This window comes from Marmota monax, unplaced genomic scaffold (assembly GCF_021218885.2).
Source record: "Marmota monax isolate L192 unplaced genomic scaffold, Marmota_monax_Labrador192_F-V1.1 WCK01_AAM20220418_F8-fsc00006, whole genome shotgun sequence".
In the NCBI taxonomy this organism is placed as follows: domain Eukaryota; kingdom Metazoa; phylum Chordata; class Mammalia; order Rodentia; family Sciuridae; genus Marmota; species Marmota monax.
In genome coordinates this window covers 6075048-6102164 of record NW_026693712.1, presented here as the reverse complement: position 1 = coordinate 6102164, position 27117 = coordinate 6075048, and the positions used below count along the sequence as shown (strand labels likewise).

The 27117-nt window shown below is 35.7% G+C and overlaps 1 protein-coding gene across 1 annotated transcript in view; it reads left to right on the top strand.

Annotated features, from left to right (window-relative positions):
- Fbn2 (fibrillin 2) overlaps positions 1–27117 on the top strand; it is a 233428-nt gene that overhangs the window by 52214 nt on the left and 154097 nt on the right. Inside the window, exon 6 of the mRNA XM_046460170.2 lies at positions 17128–17325. Within this exon, the coding sequence (XP_046316126.1) occupies positions 17128–17325 (198 nt within the window). The remainder of the gene's footprint in view (positions 1–17127; positions 17326–27117) is intronic.

Here is a 27117-nt window from a genome sequence, read left to right as displayed (position 1 = left end):
TGTTATCCCGTATCTCTTGGATGTTTTTCTCATGATTTTTTACCAGACTTTCTGAGTTGGCTAGACTGTTTTCAAGATGATATATTTTGTCTTCATTATCTGACGTTCTGGCTTCTACTTGCTCCACTCTGTTAGTGATACTCTCATTTGAGTTTTTAATTTGGTTTATAGTGTCCTTCATTTCTAGAATTATTGTTTGACTTTTTTTATAATCTCTATCTCCTGATAAAGATGCTTAATTTCTTCTTTTATCTGTTTATGTAATTCATTTTTAATGTGTTCTTTCACTGTTTGAATTTGCTGTCTCATATCCTCTTTAAGGTTACATTCTATCTGTCTAAGGTATTCCTTGAGTTCTTTATTTGACCATTTTTCTGATGCCTCTAGGTCCTCCTGAATATTTAGGCTGTCCTGCATGGTTTTTACTCCTTTTCTTCCTTGCTTTTTCATGCTGCTCATGTTACTTCTTGTTCTGTTTGACTGCTGAGTTATTGTTTACTCCTATAAATTTATTTGATGCTTGGGAGGAAAGGTATTAGAATGGAAGGGAAGAAGTCACTAAAGAGAATGAGAGTAGGCAGGTAGAATTCAAGGAAGGGGGAATAAGGAAATTGAAAAGAAATGAAAAGACAAAAGAAAAAAAATAGAAAATAAAAAAAGAAAAAAAATTAAAATTAAAAAAAAATAAAAAAATTTAAAAAACAACAAAAAAAATGAAAATGAAAAAAAAACCCAAATCAAAAAAAAATTAATAAATGCAGTCTTAGAGTTTGATTAACTTCTATTCCAGTAGGTGGAGCTGTGCCCACTGGGCCAATCTTCTCCTCTCAATACGCGGGAACCAATCACTGTGCAGCAGCTCCTCCTCCTAGACTGGGCGGGTCTCCAATCCCGAGTGCCTAGGACCTTCTCTTGTGTCTAGTCACTTCCCCACTTTTCCTCAAGCCAGGCCCCGCTCACTGGTGACGCTCACCACAATACTGGCTACACGCCAGGTCTGCTGCTCTCGGGAGCCCTATTTTCATGAACGACTGGGCACACTCTCCCTGTTTGCCATTCCCTCAGACCCTAAGTCTGTGGAGCTTGGGGCTGAGAACCCTCAGCGAATTTTGCTTGCCCTCCGGTAGCCACGCCCCCAGTAGCTGGTGCAAGAGACCTCAGTTGTCAGCACTGGTGGGAGCGGTAGCCGGGAGTTCAGCGCCGCGGGTCCCGCACCACTCCTGATTCCTTCGGTCTGGCTATCACGCTCACGGGAGAGCTGGGAGGGGCCCTTACGGGAGAGCTGGGAGGGGCCCTTAAGGTTTCCCCTGCTGTGTGGAGACGGAAGGCTAGGGGGTTACACACCTGTCACTGCCGGTTTCAATGGAGTTATCTCCTCCACCGCATTCTGGTGAAGTCAGTTCTCTGCCATGGTGTATCCCATGCAAATGGCGACCGTTCGTTCCCTTTGCCAGGTGACCAATGCAACGGGTGGGTCCTGACTGGTTCTCCCAAGCCCCGTTTCAATCCTGTGGCCACTGCCTATGAAGGCTCAGTTGGCATTGACCTCCGTAGGTTCAGAAGGGCCGACCAGTTGTTTCAGCGGGATCGTTTAGTGCTGAGTCAATAGCAGTTTGTCTGCGAGAAGCAGGTGAACCGGAGCTTGAATTCAGCCGATCTGGGCTCGGTGTGTGTTCTGAGAGACCCAGACTGTTCGCCCCAGATCCACGTCAGCTCAGCATTGCCTAGTGATCCTGAGCAAACAGCATTTAGACTGTTTACGACTCCCTATGCCCACACAGCTGAAGAGGTCAGAGACTTGATCTCTCTGCGCCCGCCGCCTGTTGAATCCCCTCCATGATATATTTTGAGTATGATTTTCATGAGCTTTATAAATCCATTTTTGTGGGGAGTCCATCTTTAGAATGACACTATATTGCGGGGGAGAGTTAGAATAATTTTGGGGGGCTCAAATACTCAAACTTTCCAGCAATTAAAATAGAGCCTTTTTGGTACATAACTTTTTGAGTTTACCCCTAAAATGTATGAAGGAAATCCACCCTATAGGACTTACTATTTCCTTTCTCTATATTGACATAATCTGTCTGTAGTTACCTGGGAACTGGAAAAAATTTGCTTACTGAGTAAAAACATGATCGGAACTACCCTTAGATAAAAAGTGTCCACATTGGATGTGTGAGTATACTGACAGAAATTTAAGGAAGGCATTTTTTTTTAGTAGAAATTTTTAAGTTTTGTTTCTTTTACTAATTAAGGACAGAGGATACATAGGGTGATACTATAAAATAATAAGAATCACACTCTTCCAATTTCTGTGGTCAAGCAGAGACACGTACTCAACCCAGTAAACATCTGGTTAGAAATTTTAGAATGTTGGTTGACTCTCAGGCTATTTTTGTGTATCTGGGACATCAGGGAAGTCTGGAAACACGTGGATGCAGCCAGGTTTCCCCTGATGCTCATCTGTAGGCAGTGAGAGCCTCGCCCATAAGCTCAGAGCTGGACAGTCACCGACTTCTGCACCCTGAATTCCTTCCTAGGAGGGGCCTGCTCTTGGTGGCGTGAGGCATAGTCTCCTGCCAAGGAGATGGAAGCTGCAGGTAGATAATCTGAAAACCAGATAACATCACAGCCAATCAGAAACCGATGGCAATGCTTTTGCTGTCAGGTCAGAGCGGTACTGCTGGAAGGGAGACTTAAGTCATGAATCAAAAGAGGTGCTCTCTTTTACAGACCACAGAAATGGATAAATGCTGTGCTTTTATATTTGTTCATTGTACTTTCTGGCAAGGTAAAAAGGGAGGTTTGTTTTTTTTTTCCTGAGTAAAAATTATGTGGGTCTGGTATTTCTCTTTGCAAAATAATTTATTTCTGGCTGCATAGTATTAATTTTCAGGCTGTGAAACCTGGCTTTGATTCCAAACAGATCTTTGAGAAAGAGGGATCCTGAATAATAGAGAAAATAACTCCATAAGGAAGTATATTATTTCTTGGAAGGATCCTACTATTCATTTAAGTGGTTTCTTCCAGCTTTCACATCCAAGAAAATTTTATCCATATATTATGAGTAGGATCAAAGCCACAGTGATGTTTACGTAGACTTTCCTGCCTTCCTCATCCTTCATCTTGCAATGTTCCTGTAATGGCATAATGAAATAAAGCACAGGAAAGTGTTGTGTCAACTGGAGGCTCTGTAAGTTAGTTTGTAATGGCCACAATAAAAAGCATAGCAGTCAGGTGTTGATCATTTATTAAGAGCCAGACCCAGTGCTGGGAACTCGAGGTTTTTATCTCTTCCCATGCACACATCCACCATCATGTGCCGTGAAGTGTTCTTATTACACCATACTCTGCTTCCAAAATGAGTGAAGGAAACTACTCAAGATCACGGGAAAGTAGTGGGTGAAGGTAGAGTTTGGATTGAGTCCAGAGCTGTCTGGCTCCCACCCCTGATCTCAGTCACTGTGCTTCTGTTCAGAGGCACAGAAGATGGCACCCGATCTGTTGAAGCTCCCAGTAACAGAAAAACTGCTTGAAAATCTCAGTATCATGTGGAGTAAACCTCGTGGTCATTAACAGCTTCCCTCAAGTCTTTATCATTAATGCTCATTCTGTGAGTCAGCCATTTTTAATGATATTAGTACTTTATTATTAAATCATCACTTACTTAGCTATAATTAACCTTATTTTTAACTCCATGACCAAAGCATATTAAGAAATAAGAATAAAGACACAATCTTGGATGCGTTCTTAATCCTCTTCCCATATATGACTATTTTTTATTTGTTTTAATTAGTTATACTATGATAGTAGTATGCATTTTGACACATCATACATAGATGGAGTATAACTTCTCATTCTTCTGGTGGTTCATATGTGGAGTTGCACCAGTCCTGTAATCATATATATACATAGGGTAACAATGTCTGATTCATTCTACTATCATTCCTACGCCATGTCCTTTCCGCTCCCTTCACTCCCCTCTTTCTAGTCTGAAATACCTCTATTCTTCCCCCTCCCCTATTGTGAATCCACATATCAGAAAATATTTGGCCTTTGGGATTTGCTTATTTCACTTAGCATAATATTCTCCAGTTCCATACATTTACTAGCCAATGCCATAATTTCATTCTTCTTTAAGGCTGAGTAATATTCCATTGTGTATATATACCACAGTTTATTTATGCATTCATCTGTTGAAGGGCACCTAGGTATCCTGGTGCCCCCTTTCTGTTCAATCATTGATTCTTTATTTTCTTCTTGTGCTTTCAGAGTCTTGTTAAGGAAGTCAATTCCTAAGCTGACATGGTAGAGACTTGGGCCTACTTTTTCTTCTGTTAGGTGCAGGGTCTCTGTTCTAGTGCCAAAGTTTTTTATCCATTTTGATTGTGTTTCATTCAGGGTGAGAGATAGAGGTTAAATTTCATTCTGCTGCATATGGATTTCCAGTTTTCCCAGAACCATTTGTTGAAGAGGCTATCTTTTCTTCAATGTATGTTTTTGGCACCTTTGTCTAGTATGAGATAACTCTATTTATATGGATTTGTCTCTGTGTCTTCTGTTACCATTGACCTACAGGTCTGTTTTGGTGACAGTTCCATGCTGTTTTGTTACTATGGCTCTGTAGTAGAATTTAAAGTCTAGTATTGTGATGCCTCCTGCTTTGCTTTTCTTGCTAAGGACTGTTTTGTTGAATTATCCATTTTTGACTAATCTCACCACTTTTAGATTTTGGCGAGTATTTACATTTGTAATCTTGGGCAAGTTATCTTTCTCAATGTGCTTGAATTTCCTTATCTGTGAAATGGGCATAATACTAGTATCTATTTCATAGTGTTTTTCTGATGATTAGAAAAGAAAAAAAATATGTAATGTGTGGCTGGGGTTGTGGCTCAGTGGCAGAGCACTTACCTTGCACATGTGAGGCACTGGGGTCAATTCTCAGCACCACATAAAAATAAATAAACAAAATAAAGATATTGTGTCCATGTATAACTAAAAGAGTATTTTAAAAATATGTAATTTATTCACAGTCAACGTATAATATCACTATAGATAGATAGATTGATTGATTTGCCACTATTGTGCCATTACACATGCCACTATCACCTGAGACCAGCGTTACTGACAAAATCCTGTTCAGGAATATGAAGCCACATGCTTTCCATTGCCAATTGTGGATGTCACATTTTAGGCCCTAAAAGAGTATATATAAAATGATGTAAGGAAACAGAAAAACTTCTAAAGTATAATCAATTGTCAGTATTTTCAGTGATATTAGCAGTTTAGGCAACAGCTTGGGAACTTTAGGAAGCTTGAGTGCCTCAGGCACGTCACAAGGTTCTCAAGTCCTCTGTGGTGTTGACAGGGGTTCATCTGGAGGAAAGCAGATTGCACAAGAGGTGTTATTGCATCAGATCTCTTTAGGGCAGCCACGTTTGAGACCACAAGGGACTCATATGCTGATAAAGTCAGATAAGTGTCTGCCAAAGGGTGTTTCATCCCACACTGGTCTTTAGGAATGCTATTGAATAAAAATATTTTATGAGCAAATAAATTTTGAATACTACCTACTGGAGTCTCCTCTTGGCAGTTAATGATGCACATCGTATGTTAAGGGCCCCTGAAAGTACTATAGGTTTACACATACCCCTTCCTCCCAAAAAAATTCTTTGTTTTACTTTATTTTCTAAAATATTTGACCACAGAATCCTTTTTAATATAATATTCCTAGTATTCTGTGGTCTTCCACTAGCCATATTTTAGGAAATACTGAGTTAGACCATATTCCTGGATGCCAGTGCAGCAGGTCTGTTTTGTAGTGAAATGCTCTTGACATCCTAGCATCTGTCAGTTGTAGACTTCCAATTTCCAGGCAGTGCTGCACTTGGGAGAACAAGTCAGGAGGCCTCAGCTATTATGTCACATCATTTTGACTTAGAACCTGTTGCTGAAACTTTCTGGATTTTTATTACCTTATCTGCCAACTGCATGATTAGGTCTCATGATTTCTAAGGGTATTCTGTCTCTGAAAGTTATTATTGATGAATAATTAAAATTTAAATAATCCTTTAACAATTCTCAAAATTCTTTTATATGTCTTTCCTTGGGTGAGTTAAATATATTTTGGGAAGCAGGCAGCAAAGTCCAGCATCTACCTAACACTGTAGGCTAACTGGAAGCTAACTGAGCCATGCACATTTACCTTTTGTAAATAGTGTGCCTGGCTTCTTAAAAAATTGGTCAGAATTTTCTGTAATCAAACACCAGTGTGGCAACCTTATTCATATCCCACTCTCTCAGAGAACAGAATCTCAAATGTTAATGCGAAACCTTTTTTTTCGTTTTTTTATCTTAACTATCTCATAATTCCATAGTGTACTTAAATTTTATTGCATTTTCTCCAAGTCCACCTAGTTTTAAACATAAAGCATTGAAACTGCAGAATACTGTTTTGTTCTCCATTTCTCTGTGATCTTCAGAGATGACTACTTCAATGTATGTCAATAAAACTTTCTGGACTGATGGAAATAATCTTCATGCTGTCCAATACAGTAGCCACTAACCACCATGTGGCTTCTGAGCATTTGATGTGTGGCTAGTGTGACTGAGGAACTGAATATTTATTTCATGTAATTTAAAATTTAAGTTTAAATTGGGAAAGCCACATGTGGCTTAGTGGCTACCATTTGAATCACACAGCTATACATGATAACAAACCACACTAGTGTGAAATTTTATAAACTCCATATTTCTAAAATAGTCAATTTCATGTCACAGATTCTACAGCTAAAAAAACTGATCCTTCTGTATAAATAGCACAACATGTCGTTTTCTGGTGATCAGTCAGGAGCCATGTTACCTAAAGGCTTTCTAGGCTAGGAGTATAGAAATTTTAGATTTGCACACAGGAGAAAACAAAATAAGCAGCACAAACCTCTAGCTCTGTTGAACCTAGTTGAAATAATGGTGTGCTTAGGACCATGTATCTGATCACCTTGATAAATGTGCCATGAAAGCCAAAGAACATGCATGCTGTGTTTTATCTGGTGCAGAATTGGAAACACACCTATTAAGGCAGTTTGATTTTATTCTCTATTTCTGTTGTTACTGATTTACTTCATTAAATTAAAAACAAAAATTCCCTTACGTTTTGAGAAGTTTTTTTTTTTTTGCTGTTTGTATTTACTGTACTTTTTAGTGTATAGATTTTACACATTCTTAAGGAATTTTAGTTTTTATACTCGTATAATATTGATTTTTGACTCAGTTAAGGTGCCTGTTTTTGAATTTCACTTTCTCTGATACTGATTGTTGCTACTTGTGCTTCATCATTATTTTCCCTAATTTTTCTTGGCTCTTTTGTTTATTTTCCACTCTTGTCATTTCATCTTGATGATCTTCATATAGATAGACTATAGCTGAGTTTTATTACTTTAATTCAATCTATCCACGACTTCCTTGTTTGATTAAAAACTAAGCTTATTCATATTTATTATAATGTCAGTATATTTGGTTTAAATTTCATCATTTTGTTTTACACACTGAAGTCATTATATCTTGTGTTTTTTTTCCCTTTTCACCTTTGCTGACATTTTGGTTTATTCTCATCTATTTCATTCCTCTACTTCCTCTGCCCTTCTTCCTTAACTGAGAAATTCTGCTCTGTTCTTTATTAAACTAATGGGGACATTCCTATCTTGCACCATTGTATTGAAACCTCAGCTCCTGTCTTAGGGCTTTTATATAATACCTTAATTAAGTAAAGTTATTCCTCTCACCTCAGGACATTTTACCTATTCAGTCCTCCTGGTCCAAAACCGAGATAATAAGAATCATTTATTTCTAAGCCCTCATTATGGAAGATACCTGCACTACCTCACAACTCCTGATGATATTACTATTCAGGCTAATCTTATTTTATGTTAATCTTATGTTATCCTATGACTCTCTTTTCATCCTCAAGATTTATAAATTTACAATCTAAATGTTGTTTTCACTGTGTTTTAACTGTCTGTGCTACAAATGAGAATAATGCTATTCTGTTTCATCTCCTTCAAAGATAGCCTGCTCTTTCTCTCTGGAAATGGAAAGGTTTTTTTGTTTGTTTTGTTTTGTTGTTTTCTTTTAGTCTCAGAGGTGCAAGGTTTGGAGATTTCATGAGGTCCTTTTCTTGGGTATATTTTTTTTAGCCACCAAGAATCATTGTAACCTGAAGATTTAAAGATATTTTTATAAGTCCAGAATTTTTTCCTGATATTTCCTTATTATTTTTCTATTTGTGTTTTTATTTTTAAATCTTGTACTTAATTTGTACTTCATATTATTCACATCCACTTTCTAGGCTGCATACTCTCATCTGTTACTTAGAGTATTCATATCTTAAAATTTTGCCCCCTTGTGAGCTTTTCCTGACATCTCATCTTCCAGACAATTAGTTTAATTAGAAGTAATGACCATCCCTTTTTCTGTACTTTTTTTTTGAGACTGAATATTAAAAGGGTTCACTTTCCTGAACTCAGAGAGAAACTTTTAATCTTTCATTTTGTATTTATTTTTTAATGAGGTAAGTTTCTCACTACCAATACTAGTCAGGCTATATAGGTTTCTGTATGAATTGCAGATTTGCAAGGTTGTGCAAGATGTGATACTGTTTTTAAATACTGAGCTGGTATTTCAGTACTGTGACATTTTTGTTAAGAAGTTACAAGGGGATCTCTTTGCTCTTAGCCTTCTCTGGTGCTTATGTTTATGGAAAATTTATAAGGTTCCAATCACAAGAGCCAGGAATGATTCATTTCACCAGTACAGATGACCACCAGTGCCAACAGGATCCATTGACCATCTGCTGTTCCTCTTGTAGTTACAAGGGCAGGGCTTCTCATGATACTACTTGTTCTGTTATGGGGCAGACCACTCAGAAAACATACCAAGTCCCAATTTTGTCCAAATTGGACAGTCTTCATTAGCCAGCCAGCAACTGCTCTCTGCAGGACCCAAAACTATCTCTGCAAGGAACAACCCTGAGCCTGAGCATTGTAAGGCATTTAAAGGCAAAACCCACATCCAGTTTGATGTAGTAGCAAACAAGCAGGAGTACAGAAGCTGAATTGAGCAATTAGTGAGACAATGCAATGCCCATATTCATATTTTCATTGTGGGTACATTTGATATTTCCCACAGGACTTTCCATAATCATAAGCAGAAGGGAAGTGGATCAGAATTATCCTAGTTGAGTACAAGTTTAAAAAGAATAGTTACTAACATCTAGACAATCATTCTCTGACAAGGTACATTGTTCAAGAAAAAATGGGAACCAAAAAGAGAACAATTTTACATTGTATAAGAATTGCCATTTTGTGTTGCCAAACATGCTATGCTAAGCAACTATTACAGAGATGGGGTGTTCCCATGGGAGAAGCATTTCTTATAAGACATGGAGTCTGAGGGTAAAATGGAGTCTGTTTGGTCATTACCTATATAGCCTGGCCCATAACAATTCTTCAGCATTTCCTGAAACTCCTGAATAATGGAAACCCCAGTAATGAATCACATGGCATTTGCTCTTGTCTTAGATTTCAGCCCATCTAGTAAAATGTGGTATTGGAAGTCTTGTGTTGGGATAGACAGGGAGAGGGGTTTGTTCAGCAGTTCCCTGGGACAGGTGTGATTTATTAGGTTTGATTGACACAGTATCATGTCACTCATTGATTAGGGAAGACATTTCAATAAGAACATAGTACATTGAACCCACATTATTATATAACATCTCCCCCAGCAAATTGTGTGTGACACTTTATTCATAACCACCCTGATCCATCTCGTGATCTAACTGTGTCTGATCCAGTGGTATATAAAATCTTTTCAAGCACTTTGCTTCCATTTGTTGTTTCTGGATTTTATAATGGATTAATGTTTGGTAAATACTTACCCCCTTTATCTGAAATACTGAGGACTACTTAGCTATTGAAGATTTTTCTTAGATACTATAAAATTTGTACTCCATTGATTTGACTTGCATATGATCCATTTTTTGTGTTAATCATTTACATCTCTTGACCCTTAATAACTCATGTCAAAATATTTTTGTCTCTTTAACTTTCTTTTGCAAAAGTGACAATATCCTTCTGCTTTTAAATAATCTTCTTTAGTTTTTAATCTTCATCATTTTTTTATTGTCCTTAAAAGTAAGTTAATTGGGTTTGCTCTTGGGAGAGTGAACTTCAAGTAGGCCATGAATTTTAGGACTACATCTTTGATGGCCTTCATCCTTATGAAACATGACATCAAAGATAGCAATTTTGTTTGCACCATTGGCCAGCACCTAATTATCCTTCCTACCTCTTCATTCTTTAAGTGCCCTTTGATGTCAGATGTAGCCTTGTGCTTTGAAAGACTGTGGAGAAAGGTGAAAGCAGTCCTTCTTTGCCAAGTGCACATTCCACTGAAGTATTAAATAATGGCATTATGTTAGAAATAAAATGCAATACAACTGTGGTTATTAAAGTAATTACTCATCTATTTGCAGAAGCCAAGTCTTTAATATTTCTCTTGGTATGCAGAGAGATCAGTTCTCCTGATATAACCAGCTAGATGGAGAATCATCTTTGGGAGAAACCAGAAGAAAAGCAAAACTGGGTTTGCTAGTTGGGAGTTAGGAAGTTATACTTGGAGTCAGGAGAACGCATCTGTGGGGTTGTGACTATGCTCATTAGAATGGTACAGAGCTTTGGTCTCTTAGGAGAAGGCAAAGTTACCCAAACCTGACAGTGCAGAAAATCTGTGCATGGGACGGAATGAACACAGGATGAGTGGTATAGGGGTAAATGCACTCAGTTGCTTTTGAGTGAAATGAATCTTGGATTTGAATCCCTGATTCACCCTTTTCTAGCTCTTTCATGTCCCCATATTACTTAATCTCTGACCTGTAATTTCTTCATTTGTACGGATGGCAAAAATATTTTTAGCATTTAGGAAAAGTTATATAATTAAGAAAAAGGAATACTACAAAGTACCTGACACAGAGTTATTTTTTTCCCTTAATATTCAAGATATTCACACAATGAGTTAATGTCAAGTCGGCAATGCAGATATCATTTTTCAACCATTAAAGGAATAAAAGTTAGGCTGCTTGTGTCTGTTCATTGTTGGAGACGATGTGAGGAAGCCAAATGCCTTCCACACTACTGTAGAGAGTGTGAATTGGTGCCACCTGCTCAGAGAGCAGTTCTGCAGAATTTGTCCAAATGAACACTTGATGCAGCAATTCCAGTTCTGGGAGTTGAACTCACAGAAGAACTTAGAGTGTGCTCAGGAATGCCTATGCAGCACTGTGGGCACTTGTAATAACAGCATACATATCCATCACAAGGGAGTGTTCAGTGCTGCATGTAGCTGTTTTAGTGCCCTCAATGGTGACTGTATAAGAAAAGGACCCAAAGTTTATTGTGCTCTTTAAAATGCAGGCTTGCCAATCCCCCCGCCAAAAAAAATGCTGAATGTTTTCTCTGATATAGGAGGCTGACTTATAGGGGAGTAGAGAGGGGGAGCATGAGAGGAATAAATGAATTCTAGATAGGGAACAGGGGTTGGAGGGAAAGGGAGGGGGCAGGGGATTAGCAAGGATGGTGGAATGTTATGGACATCATTATACAAAGTACATGTATGAAGACACGAATTGGGTGTCAACATACTTTATATACAAACAGAGATATGAAAAATTTTGTTGCAAAAAAAAAACAAAGTGCATGTATAAAGACATGAATCAGTGTGAACATACTTTATATACAAAGATATGAAAAATTGTGCTCTATATGTGTAATAAGAATTGTAATGCGTTCCGCAGTTGTGTATTTTAAAAAGTAAAATCAATTAAATGAAAACAATGCAGGCTTGCTTAATTCAAATGTAACTTCAAATTATATCCCTTCAGCAGTTTATTTTTGTAGTCATTTTAACACCATTAGATAGTATTTTGTTCTATTTTCATACATACTTCAAGAAACACCTACACATTTTAAGCTGTTTTATACATTGAATATATCTGATACCTTTCATAAATACTTCACTGTGCACCTTCAAAATCTTCACAAGTACTCAAATATTTCTTATAAGCTAGTAAATTTAAAGCTACATATATAAATACTCAAATATAAAAAAACTGAAGTTCACTGAAGTAATGCAGTTCTGTGTTTAAACATAGTGGCATGTTGCTTAAAAATCACTACATTAAATTACTTATTTATTTTAACTTGTGGTTAAAAGGAAGTCTTGTGGAATGCCTTATAGGTACATAATGTCTGCAGATTACTTAAAGCATAGATATTAATTCAGTGATCTTAATTCGCATTTCTTCACTTGATTCTACAATTTCCTGAAGTTGAAAGATGCTTATCTATCATGGAAGGCAATTACTTTATCAGTCATTTGAGTTTATGTAACACTATAAAGATTTATACCCAGCATGAAGCTGTCAATACAGACATCCAGGGCAAGTCTTACTGAAACTAAGGAAATTCTTATGTCATCCCATATAATTTTGGGCCTTTCCTTCTCTTCATGATCTGTTTATATCAGTGCTCAGAGATTTCATTTGGCACACTATCTAGAATTCTTAGCTATAACCATAATGGTATTCATGGAACTTTATTTATAATTGCTTTGTCAAAAACTCCATTACTCAAAGGAGACAGGGAAGTGGCCAGGATCCTTAAACTCAAGCCATATACATTACACAGTTCATCATGTACATGTCTGAAGCTCCTATACCAAATGATGACTTGTTTGTGTATTGCATTTTTTTTTATTCCCCGGAATGGAAATAACTGATTGCTTAAGTCTAAATATCATGTAAGTTATGAGAAATCTCACATTTTTTCCATATACTTTTTAGGATTAGGCAATTCTTTATTAAAGTAATAGTGGATAGCTTAGAGCATTATCTGACTTGCAGTTACAGCATATAAGATCTCTAACAGGGTCACCCCATTGAACAGCTGCAAGGAATGACGTTTACATTATGGTATATGTGGGAAGCTTTCCTAAATTATACAGCACAACCTAAGTTGCTGCATGCCATGATTTCATTCCTCTTAGTTAGGTAAATGCCATTACAGCCTCATGGGCAGCTGATGTATTGCTGCCTCTGCTTTCCCGTCTCATCTAGGACCTCACTGGGAACACCTAAGTCATCCATCTCACTGCTTTATTCCACTTCCACTTCCATCTTGCATTTCTTTCCTTTTTTCACTTTCTGTCTCATCCAGTGTACATCCCATGGTCTGTAACATTTACAAAATATGTTAACATCACCCGAACTCCCTCCTCTGAGTGAATTCAATTGCCCAGAAAAAGTCACAAAATGAGCCAGCTGGTCTGGTGATAAAGTCATATCGTTTCTCCACCATAGCAAGGTGCTGGGTGCCACCTGTGCATTGGCTGGATTTTCGGGTCAACTCACTCTTCTGTTATCTTCAGTGCTATCCTCAGTGAACCTCCAAGACATGACACCCCACTCAACCCCACCAAAGACCTCTTACCACCTCCTATTTCATAGAAAAAAAATAGAAGGTATCAGAATATCACTCATTTTCCTCCACCATGTAAACTCGTCTACATCCCCGTGCTTCCTGCCCTTCTTCCCGAAGTTTGCAAAAGAAGCTTTTCTTCTCCTTTCTGAGGTAAACTCCTCACAGTGGCTGGCTTCACACTCAGCTTGACATAGTATGATTTCTTTTATACAAATGGTCCAAAAAAGGCAAATTTATAGCAGCAGAAACCAGATTCATAGTTGACTGAGACCAGGGATAAGAATGGGCACCAGAAATCTTTGGGAGGTGATGAAAATGTTCTTAAACTGAATTGTGGTGATGGTTGAACAATGAAAAATATTTACCCCAAATCACTGAATTTCACTGGTGTACTTAGGTTATGTGAAGTACACCTTAATCAAGCTCTTTTTTTGGGGGGTGGGGGGAGTAATCAGCACCCAAAGTTTTTTTATGAACTTGTTGATTGACCAATTGTTAATGTAAATAAAAAGTGAAATGGCATAAAACAAGTCAAAATGCTGCATTTCACTTAGATGTTAGGAAATCAAAATATATTTATGTTACACAGACTAATTTTAAACAATATATTCTTGGTCGTATAAGGAAGGATATATCTATTTCCAGTCCACTGGCTCCAAGATACCAAGTACCTGAGAAGTTCTTGCCTTTCATTCTTTGCTAACACCCCTGACTATGAAGGGTTAGCTTGGTATACAATAATAGTTTGCCCATGGTGAGACTTGGAGGAAAACAATGCATGACCAATAACAACCAATTAAGGTATTTTTAGGAGTATTTTGTGTTCATAGTTAAAATACAAGTAGAGTTTGGAATGAGATGTTTTCATCTGATCAGGAAATTTAAATTCCTTTTCTATATTCTAGAATTTGTTCTTACACATTACCAATTCTTGAATAAGCAGGTATGGTTGTAAATTTAAACTTCAGAGTAATTAGGCAGGCACAGTGGTGCATATCTATAATCCCACTGATTTGGGAGGCTATGGTGGAAGTATCTCAAGTTTGAGGCCAGCCTCCACAATTTAGCAACTTAAAGAGACTATGTCTTAAACTCAAAAATTAAGAAGAACTGGGGATATATTTCAGTGGTAAAGTACCCAGTACCCAAAAAATAAAAAATAAGTAATTAATTGCTAACCAGAAAACAAAATATCATCATTTAGAAAATAGATTCATCACTTTTTGAGGAGGAAAATGTAAGCAAAGAAAAATTAAGAAGTGGTAAACTCTATTTCTGGGATGGGAGTCTGGTGCTACCTTAATCAGTGCCTTCAACACCAGAGGTCATTTGCAGAGGACAAACAGCTGTCTGTGTCCACATATTTCCCTTCTCCACAGAGACCATGGTAAGAGGATATAATTTTAAGAAGGTACAATGTTAGAAGAAAGAATGTGTCTCCTAGAAAGTTGATTTCCTGAAGAGAGGGATTAGAGGGAGGTTGTGCAGAGTTCTCTCTGGGAATCCAAGAAGTGTAAGAAGAATATGAACCTAGTATTTATGCATGAATATAAAATTTAAAAAAAAAATATTTTGGTGAAAATATAGACTTTCCCCCCATATATTCAGAATTTAATGCAATATGTAATTTAATATTTATTTTAAATGACCAAACAGTTATTGCCTGAAGGACAATAGAATAGATTATTAAAAATGTATGACCCAGCAGTCTGGGCAGTCTGTGGTATGGGAAGCGTGCTTATTTATAAGTTGACATATCTTCACGTATATGCCAGAGATTGTCTTTTTCAAAAATATGATTTGCAGCCAGCACATCTGCTGTTCTTATGCAGGGGATTAAAATGAGCTATTTTTGTTGAAGTTCAGCTGCAGAGTAAAAGAACATTAAACCAATTGCCAAAAAAAGTTACCTATTCTTGATTTTGTTTCTTTATATTGAGCTTTGAAAATATTCTTTTCCTCTATGAAAAAGCTTCATTGTCCATAAAAAAATAAGTTTTTCACTGCTTTAAATTATGTTTTTGTCATACAGCAGCATTTTATATGCTGTCTTCACCTTCCTAACTTAGGGTTTTGAGTGTAAAATTATTATCCAAAATTGGTTTTCCCAGTAACAATTTTTCAGGAAAATCATATGAATATTATTGACTCTTCTTTTGAATATGAACTTGTTTTGTTCTTACAAAAATATGGATTAAACTTGTTCTAGCTTTCCTCTTTAAATGGAATAATGTCTCTAGTATTCCCTATATCATAAGCCATGCCTACAGTTTTTGTAAGAAAGGTTAGGGGTGGGAGTGCTTTATCCCCACATTTCTGTTGTACCTAAAAATTCCTGGTACCTAAAAAGTAAAAAGCAAATGTAGCAAATGTTAAGGTCAGTCCTCAAGAAACTGACCTTTGTGTGATTTCTTGTGTCTTTCAAAACAGCAACAACAGAACTCAAATTAAAAACTATTTAGTTCATTATTTAGTTTTGTTTAATGAATGCTTGCTGATCATCCTAAAGGTTAATTGGAATAAATGATAGCAGGAAGAAGAGTAGAGTAAAAATAGCACCATTCTCAGAGTTGCTTGCATTCTAAATCATTCCTTAAACTTTAACATGCACATGGATCTTCTGAATAGCTTGTTAAAAGTGCACATTCTGGATTATGAGACCTGGAGCTGGGCCCGAGTCTGCATTTCTAGCCAGCTCTTCAGAGATGCAGAGGCTGCTGGTCCTGTGACCACACTTGGAGATGCAAGGACTAAATGGACCATCTTCACTGTTCATAGGAGAGTCTATTTATGTATCACACATGACATCTACTAATGTTTTAATCATTGTCATAAAAGCAGAACATTGATAGTCATCTGCTAGAGAACAGAGATTATATAAGATTAACTTGACTATAAAGAATCCATGAGCATGAGTCTCATTAGTACTGTCTTCCTCATTGAGTCAACCATAGAACTAAACAGACTGGCACACAAACAGAAATCATCTTGTTAGAACTCAATATTTATAGGCAATTTAGACTGCCAGAATATATTTGTGCTATGGAAATGTCTATTTTTGTTGGTTCATTTTGATTTTCTAAACTCTTATCCCCTAATCTGAAACTAAAGTCTTTGCTAGATAGAGAAGAGTCACTCATGCAGTTGCCCCCAGGGCCCAGGTGGGGCATCTCAGTAAGTAAAGAAATTTGTCCGTAAGGAATTATAGGGAGGGCTGCAATGGAAAAACACATAGTATGGTGGACCTAGTGTGGCTACAACCTCCAATTTTACAAGAAAAGCCAGAAATACAAATTTTGTGTGAAATTTCTTAGCTTTACAATGTTGGCTACTAATTTATATTCCTTAAAAACATTATGCAAATCATTAAGACACATCTGTATGCCAGATTCAGCCCACGAGCACCTATTTACAGTGTCCAGTGTAGAATACATTGAAGTCTCTTAATGCACTTCTCATGGTGGAAAAATTATGAATTTTCAAAATGCAGCTCTCTTACCTTTTGTTGTTAAGTTTGGTCAGAAGAAACAGTCTCTGTTCTACCTTACAAGATTAGTGTATAATCATAAAACCTGTCTTTTCATCTTTTACATTCCAGATTACAGGACCGGCCCCTGTTTCACTCAGGTCAACAACCAGATGTGCCAAGGGCAGCTGACAGGCATAGTCTGCACAAAGACTCTGTGCTGTGCTACCATTGGGCGGGCATGGGGTCATCCTTGTGAGATGTGTCCAGCCCAGCCGCAGCCCTGCCGGCGGGGCTTCATCCCCAACATTCGCACAGGAGCTTGCCAAGGTGAGTCAGTCTCTTCCTATCTGCACAATCACCCACCTCTCACCTCTCCTTTGACTGGGTTGGAGAACTTGGCACTGCAGGTGATAATCCTTAACACAATATCTATTTCCAAGAGAGGTCTCCTTAGCAAGCCTACTAGAGATGGTTTATCTTTTTGCTACTTAGTAACTGTTTCAGGTCTTGACATGAATAAAGAAGAGAGGGAGATAGGAAAAATTGAGGGAAATTAAAAACAACAATTTAAAATATTTCATACAATCAAAGGATCAGCCACTCTGTATCCTCGTCCAGATGGTTTAACTCTTACCCCACAAGGAAACACATGCAAATGTCCAGGAAAAACACATTTTCTCTTAATTTCATTCAAGTTATGAGAACCTGACCACAGGTATCAGGAGAAGAGAATCATCATAAATTGGCCTCATATTGTTATCAGTAGTATCTTAAAAAACAAAGAGCAAATTCATTCCATGACTGCAGCCATTTCGGACCTTGTGACCTGGCTCAGTTGCAATCTTCTTTCCAGCTCATCTGGAACTCCACAGCCACATCCATGACCTGGTGTCTATATCAAGCCCAGATCAGGGACCTGATGATGTTATAGGAGTTGATTCCAATTAGCCAGAAATTGTTACCTGTTTACTCGTAATAATTATTTTAATCAATTTCCATCCATGTCTTATATACTAAATCGGCTTTTGAAGCTTGGGATTATTTTCTCTAGTGAGCTCTCCAATGGCAGTTACCTTCACATCATATAGCAGTAGGATGAGAGAAAATGGAAATGACTTTTTTGTATTATTCCAAAAAATGATATTACTCATATTTGAGACATGGGGAGTTAGGTTTATTTGTTATTATTAAATCACATACAAATATAGACCTGAAGTCTTTCAAGTTGATGCTAATAAGCAATGTCAGAAGCAAAAATGATGTCAACCCCATCCACTTAAATGGCATATTATTGAAAGCAATTCAGCTTTCTAAACCCCCAAATAAAAATTGCAGTTTGGAGAGCTCAATAATAAAGTGTGAGTACTCTGCATAGTTTGGTAAATGTATCTCTCATGGTAGCCTCTAATGTTAGCTTTATAGTTTTATAATAGGTTTAGCATCCCTAATCTGAAAATCTGATATCCAAAATAATACAAAATTCAAAACTTTCTGAGAATTGACATCTGTCAATAGTCAAATTCACGAAATTCTTTAAAATGTTGTATAAAATTACCTTTAAGTTGTGATATAAGGTGTGTGGGAAACAATGAATTTTGTGTTGAGTCCTATCCCTAAGGCAGATCTCATTATGCAAGTATTCCCAAATCTGAAAAATCTAAAATCTGAACTCTTCTAGTTTGTTTCATGTCTTTTAGCTAAAGGATGTTCAGCCTGTATTTAAATAGCTGTTTATGTGAAAGTTCTTTTCAAATCGGAACTACAGGGATACCTAGGGGATGATCGATAACTCAGCAGATTGGAAACTGTGATTTCCTCACATATAATATCCACGTCATCTGTGACTTGTAATATTTGTTTGATAACCATCACATGTAAGACCTTAATAAAGAAAATTGGGTTAAATGGCAATATTGTTCACTAGGGACAATAAAATTCTATATTTGTCATGTGAATACAAAGTCTCATTATGCAACTAAAGAATGCAACAATTTCTCCTATAGGAAGATGCACTATAGTATATTCTGAATAGTGTATTCTATTATTTATAGATTCCCCCAGATTAATGTATAGAATACCATGTAACTTTCATAGATTAATAATAAAAATAATTATAAAATACTGCTTATATTTCTACATTAATATTTATGGGATTTAATAGAATAATACTTTCTTAAATAGTATTTCTCACCTTCTAAGATACCTACTTATTATTTTCATTGTTTTTATTTTCCCTAGCTTGAATGTAGGTTTTCAGAAGGCTTAAATCTTTTTGCACATTTGTTTCTGAGACATATAGAACAGTGCCTGGCACATAGTAAATACTTAGGAAATACCTTTTGGATTGATAAATGCTATTAATATTGAAATACTTCCAAACCTCTCTATTTCAAAGGAAGAAATAGTTCATTTCAGACCAAGAAAAGACCTTAACTTCAACCAAAACATCCCCAGATTATTTACTTTCCTCATTTGTATTTATACTTAAGCTTCTTTGCTCTGATATTTTGTCAGAGGGACCTGGGTTTTCAGAACACTGTTATTTAAAAAAAATATAAGTTTTGTCTTCTGATCTCAAATTTTGTGAATGTTCTTCCAGAATTAGTAACGTCTGAAGGCTTACTTATTTGATTTTGTTTATATAGCAAAGATAACTTTTGGACTCTCCTTGCCTTAAAATCTAATGGATTAATAGAGTAATGGGAGTAAAGTGAAATTTGCCATATGGTTAAAATGTCTGGAAAAGTTCTGCTTTATTTCAAAATCATGGCATCATCAGAAAGTTTTCAATTAAATAATAATCTTTAATTCAGGCTATTTTTAGACTGCATCTTATGGTGATTTCATTTTTCTCTTTAAATTCCTAGACTGCTTCTCAAATACTTGAGCCAAATTAATTTGGAAGAGATAGGGCATGAAAAAATAACACATTAACACAGTTTATATATGTCATGATTCTCTTATAATAATGATCATTTTATAGGATAACTGAAAAGTTTTATAAAGTTAAAACTAAATCTGAGCTATGTGGACAGTAACTGTAAGTTACTTAATATTGGCTCTCAAACATGGTTCATTTTATCCAAGCGAAGTCATTTCCAAAGTCTTGAACATAATGATACCATCGCTGATGCAGTCATAATGACTTCATGACTTAAGAGGGATTGAAACATAATTTGTTATAAACAGGATAACTGTGGGAAATGAAGGTGTACTTCCTGGGGTGCCATGAGGTCAGCCACATGGCTCTTGAGTGCTATAATTTTGAGAATATCGTGATTTCTAGCTCTTGTCCTTTATCCACATTTAGCCTTACACTTTCCTCCATTTTACCTTACAAAGGACCAAAGTCATCTCATATAGGCCTTAAAATTTAAGCAGTAAGTGAATGAAAGATTTTTTTAGAGTGTCATACGTCCTTCCAAGAATATGTAGAAGCTCAAACATGTTATAACTGTCACGTGCATATGACATATTATTTTCTTACACATAGTTTTTTTTTCCTATCTTTAGTTGCATAAGTCTATTGTAATTAGAAGTGATATTTTATTTAAGATTAGTACTTGGCTTTTTGTATTTGATGTTTTCAAATGAACTGATTGTTCTTAAAATCTTTAAAGACATTAAAAAACAATTCACATAATTATTAATTTATGCTATTTGCTATGTAGGGATTAGTTCTTTTAAACTATTCTGTATGTTTCAAAACTGAAAATACAGCAAAAGGAATTTGCCTATTAAAATCCATCTCTTTTATCATTGACAGTAGTAACAGATTGATGCTAAGCCCCTTACTGCAGGTAACTTGACAGGTACAGGATTCACAGGCTCCACATAGGTTGTAGGTAGGATCCAGAACATAGACTTAAACAAAGAAGTATGTTCTTGAGCTGGGATTGTGGCTCAGTGGTAGAGTGCGTGCGAGGCACTGGTTTCAATCCGCAGTACCACATAAAAATAAATAAGTAAAATAAAGGTATTGTGTCCAACTATAACTAAAAAATATATATACATAAAGAAGTGTGTTCTTCTTTTCTTATGGTATTTGGACACAAAACTAATTAGTCTAATTGCACAAGAAAAGAGCAGAGTTTAATCTCAGCTGAAACCCAGCAACAATGACTAGCCTCCTGTGTTTTAGAATGAGAAGAAGATGCCCTGAGTAGAAAGTTGTCCCGACCTTCCATTATAGCACAAAGTAAAAAGGAGATATATCTATTGTCCAATTCATTCAATTCATGTAATTTATTAAAAGTAGGTACAGCCCAAGCAAATTATCTTGACTGTCTTTAAGGCCCAATGAACTAAATCATGATAAAATCCAACTTTATATGATACTGTCAAACAAGCCACTATTTGTAAGATCTAGAAATGTGACTTAAAACATACTGTATTAAGGGCAGCAGTTTTAACTGAACAAAAACTGCCATGAGAATAAATAACAAAGAACAATCCAGCATTCTCAAATGTCGTTCTGTAAGGCTCAGTTAAAATCAATGATTGATCACAGGTACTTGGTGGGAGAAGTTTCTAAACATTTACTTAAAGTATCATTACTCTGATAGGCCATTTGGTGGGTGATAATTTGTTCCTACTAACAGAGAGAACTAGAGTTGTTGGTGTTCTGTTGGAGAGGAGGGGAATGTTCCTGGAAGAGTTGGGTTGACTTCAGATCCTCACTGTAGCGGTAGGATTGCAGAAGGAGAACCTCAAAAGGGGGAGGCAATCCACTTCTAAATATTCTCCTTCCATCCCAGAAATACTCCTGGAATAAAGGGGGCAGGGGGAGAAAGCACTAGGAAGCCCTCAGTATCTCAAAAAGGTGGAAGGTGGGAGCTCGTCACCCACTGAAATTTGAAAATTGATGCCAGAGCAAGAAAAGAAAATGTAGGGGGCTGGGACTGTTTCAGGCTGTATGCCCTATGGAAGTTTTCAAACCGATTCATTTCTTCTTGACTCTTGCCACCTGGCTTCAGCAGGAAATGTCCCATTGCAAGATAATGGAAAAAAAAAATTAAAAGCTCTCCTTAGAAAAATTGGGAGGAAAAAGAAATAAAAAGAGCATATGGAAAATGCAGGTGAAGAACACACTTCTAAGTACAACCCCCAATAGGCCATCTCTTCCTCTGGAGATGGCCCTCATTCTCCTGGAATGTGTGTCTGCTTCCCTAAGTAAATCTTTGTGTCTCTGGAGAAGAAAAAAAAAATCACTGCCCTAAATAAATGCAAAGTTCATATACTTCTGTTATCTCAAGAAAATTAAAAATAATATGTTCTTTCTTTTAAAAAGATGCTCAAAGAAGAATTAGGTAAAGACAATCAAATGAGACAAAATGTGAACTGATAGTACTCAAGCAAGACATTGAAGAAGAATTTAAAACTGTACCCAATGAGAAAAGCAAATACTATATGCATACATACAAATGAAAAAAATTAGTGACACCAGGAAATCACACAAATCAAAATGTCAGAGAACAATAAATAATGATTATAGAAACTCTGACACATTGAAGCCAGACTAAAGATATGAACAGAGCTGAACAACAACAGCAACAAAACATGTTTACAAATGACAAAAAAAAAAAAAAAAAAAAAACTATCTAAAGTAGATAAAGGCTTGTCTACTCACTGGAAAACACAAATCTTCATTAAAAGCAGAAGATAATGAGAACACTGTGGACATATTAAGGCACAATATGCAAGATTTTTTTTTTTTTTGGTTTGAGTGTTTCTAATAAGGGAATGTCCCAACTCATCTCAAACTTCTTCAGAACAGCACAGAACAGAAAACAGCTGCCAGTGTCTGTAAACTGCTGAAGTAACAACATGTGCTTGCTTGATTTGATTAAAGCATAAATACGTGCTTCAGCTTCTCTGCAAAGAACTCAGTATGGTGCTGAGAGAGGAAGCCCAGAAACCAGGTGCAAGGTTCCTGCAGTAGTGAAGGGAATATAGGATAGAGGCTAAGACAAGTATAGTAACAGAGGGAAGATCTGAGATATGTATGGGAAGTAGCCACTTTTTGCTGACAAAATGATATATGAGAATTGACAGGGAAATGGCAGGTTTGTCACCATTTGACTCTAGCAGCTGAAGATGATGGTGGCATTTGTTGAGATAAGGAGCATTGAATTAAAAACAGGCTCCGTTCTTTTGATGGTTTAGAATTCATCAGGTACTAAGTTACCAATATTTCTTTGTTGTGATGATCCTTTATACAATGTTGAATTTTGTGTATCACACATTGGGTGTTCTGAATAAACCAGTGGTTGCAGGATACCACATATTTCTCAGATTCCAGAGATTGACCTATTCTTCAGTTGTATTTTCTGACATTTGTTTTTATGGAAGTAAAAGTATTATGCATGAACATCTATAAAGCATAAAAATAAGAACTCCCATTCAAAAAATACCTTTAACTTGGTGACAAGAAACATTTAAGAAACACATACTATCAAATATGTTAATTATTTCTGTAGACCTTGGTTCCCACACATACAGATTAAATAAACCATTTTTATGTGTCTGTGCCACTGCACATATTTTTCCATGTTTGGACATGAACTAAAAATAATATACTATCTAATATTAATTGATATAATAAAATGAGTTTAATCTTTTAAGGCAAGATACTTGGGGAAGTAGGAGAATAAATGAGTTCATGAACTGGAATTATTATTCTTTCACACCATTATTTATAACCTCAATAGACTTATTCTAAAGTGATTGTATAAGGTTTAAGTTTTGAAAGAATTTTGTTCTATAAAATTCTTCCATGTGATTTGAAATAATTCAGCATTTAAATAAATTTTTTAAATGTGCCTGAATTAAAGAGATAGACAGAAATACATCAGCACAATCTGAGCAGTGGAAAATTAATTAGTAGTTGCTTATGCTAAGGACTTTGAAAATGTGTAAACTTGCATGGTTTGAAGGTCAGAGTCTTGCTTTTTTGTTGTTGTTGATTTTAGAGAAAGCATTGAGTAAGCTTTTACGTCTAACTTCATTATTCTTATATGATTTCTTTGAAATGTCCTTTTTCCTTTCCACTACTAACTTTATCTCCATAAAAGAAACTAATTCTGTAGAGCTGCATAGCCCAGGAGACTTCAGAAATAAAGGATTTTTTTTTTTTTTTACTTCTAGGAAAATACTTTTTAGGCAATTATAAAATAAACCCTGTAATGTCAGATTACTTTTTCCTTTGAAAAATTACTGAGTCTACTAAGTATGTAGTCTAAGATTTTATGAGTAGTATTAAGGGATTTATAAGTTTGGCCTCATTTTTCAGCTTATATCATAATATTCTTTCTCTGATTTATCTGCCAGGAAGTTTCTAGGGACATTTTATACCACACTGTAATGAGGGTGGGAATGTAGTACATTTTAAAATAATGAGGTTTAAAATGTTCTGAATTAAACTGTCCAGTATATAAACTTCCTGCCATATATTTCATTCCAGTGGACTTTTGTGTGGATCAGCTATCCTTTAATAAGACACTGAAATTTACTTTAATTTTAGTACCAAAATAGTTTGGACTATTATAATTAACTTTATAGACACAGCTAAAACTAGGAAAAAATAATAAGGATGCTAAGTTCTTTTGTAGGCTTGAATTCTTTAATTTATACACTAACATGTACCAACTTGTGGGCTTACCAAAAATAATAGAGTAAATCTATAGATACTGACACAGAGACAGATCTACAGCATGTTTTTAATGGGAAAAAAGTGCAGAACAGCACATATAGTAGGATCTCATCCTTGTTAAATATATATACCATTACTCTCATTGGGAGTGTGAACAAAAGTCTAAAAGGACCGACTGCTAAGTGACATCAATGGGTCATTTCTTTATTTTTTTTCTTTATTTTTAATGTTATTCTGTACTTTAACATCTAATACAAAATGGATTATTTTGTAATTAAATATACATTAGGAAATCTGTCATATTAGCCTGTTGATTGGAATAGACTATTTGCATAACCTTCCATATTTTATTTATTTTTATGGACAGTGTTTACCATAAAAACATACTGATTTATACTACCATTTCTGACAAAGAAATCAAGGCAAATTTACATAGATACAAATACTCTAAAACAGAAGGCTTACAAATATTTATAATATATTAGCTGTAGTATTTTTGTGCATGCCCTTTATCAGACTGAGAAGTTCCCTTATAGTCATGGTTTACTGAGATTTTTAAAATCATGACTGAGAGTTGAAGCATGTCACTTGATTTTGCTACATCTATGAGTTAATCATATGCTCTTTGCCATCTGTTAACGATATTGATCAATGTTTCAAGGTTTAACAAAATCTTAAATTTTAGGAATAAACCTCTCGTGATGATGCTAAAGACTGACTTATTTAGATTTTACAAGGATTTTGGGGCTTCTCTCCCAGGGAGAGATTATTGTATTTTTTTTTTCTCATAATGGCTTTGGGTTTGGTGTTAGAGTGATGTGAGTATAATAAAATGGGTCAGGCAATGTTCTCTCTTCTTTTTTCTGTTATGCTAAGTGAAGCTAGCCAATCCCTAAAAAACAAATGCCAAATGTCTTCTTTGATATAAGGAGAGTAACTAAGAACAGAGTAGGGTCGAAGAGCAGGAGAAGAAGATTAACATTAAACAGGGATGAGAGGTGGGAGGGAAAGGGAGAGAGAAGGGAAAATGCAGGGAAATGGAAGGAGACCCTCAGAGTTATACAAAAGTACATACAAGAGGAAGTGAGGGGAAGGGGAAAAATAATATAAGGGGGACAAACGAATGTCAGTAGAGGGGGCAGAGAGAGAAGAGGGGAGGGGAGGGGAGGGGAGGGGGGATAGTAGAGGATAGGAAAGGCAGGAGAATACAACAGACACTAGTATGGCAATATGTAAATCAATGGATGTGCAACTGATGTGATTCTGCAATCTGTATATGGGGTAAAAATGGGAGCTCATAACCCACTTGAATCAAATTGTGAAATATGATATATCAAGAACTATGTAATGTTTTGAACAGCCAACAATAAAAAATTAAATAAAAAAAAAAAAAAAAAAGAATCTTGTACAATTGGCATTGTTTGTTCCTTAAATGTTTGAAAGAATGCACGAGTGAAACCACTTACACATGAACTTTTCTTTGTGTAAAGATTTTAAAGTGTGAGTTAAATACTTTAATAGATGTACTTACATTCAGAATATCCATTTGTTCTTGAGTGAACCTTGGTATTTGTGCTGTTCAAGGAATTTATAAACTTCATCTTAGTTACTAAATTTCGTGCCATAAGTAGGATGAATTTAGTTTACCCTATTTCTTTTGGGCTTTCTAATCTTTATAGAATTTGTAGCGGTAGTTCATTTCTCATTCTTTGTATTTGTAGTTAATTTCTTTTCTTTCTTTTATTCTTTGATCAGTCTTGATAGAGATCTATCAGTTTTACTTATATTTCCAGAAGGCCACACTTCAGAGACATTATTTCCATTGTTTGTTTTGTGTTTTATCATTATTATTTTATTACTTCTATTTACTTTAATTTGCACCTCTTTGTAAATTTATTAATATGAAAACTTTGGTCATTGATTTTAGAAATCTCTTTTTGTAATATAAGCATTTAATGCTATGTATTTACCTCTATGTACCACTTTAGTTATATCCGATAAATTTTGATATGGTGTATTTTAATTTTTGTTTAATTCAAGATATGTTCTGATTTTTCATGTGACTTTGCCTTTGACCCAGATATTATTTCAAAGTATATTGCTAAAAGTCAAATTTGAGGCTATTTCAGATATTTTCCTTTATTAACTTCTAGTTTAACTCTGTTATGTCTAGAGAACATATTTTGGGTGAGTTTAATCCTCTTTTATATATAACAAGTTTTTAATATGGTCTCAGAATGTAGTCTGCCTGGGGAGATAGTCTGATAAGAATATTCTTTGCTCAAGCATAGAGTATTGTATAAATACCAATTTTTACCAGTTGTTTGAAAGTACAGTTCAAGTCTTATATGTCTTTGCTGATTTTTAGTTTACTTGTTCTATTAGTCACTAAGTGGAAAGTAGAAATTTACAGGGTAATTATCGATTTGTCTTTTCCTTTTTAGTTCTATCTGCAAAAGTTCTATTTA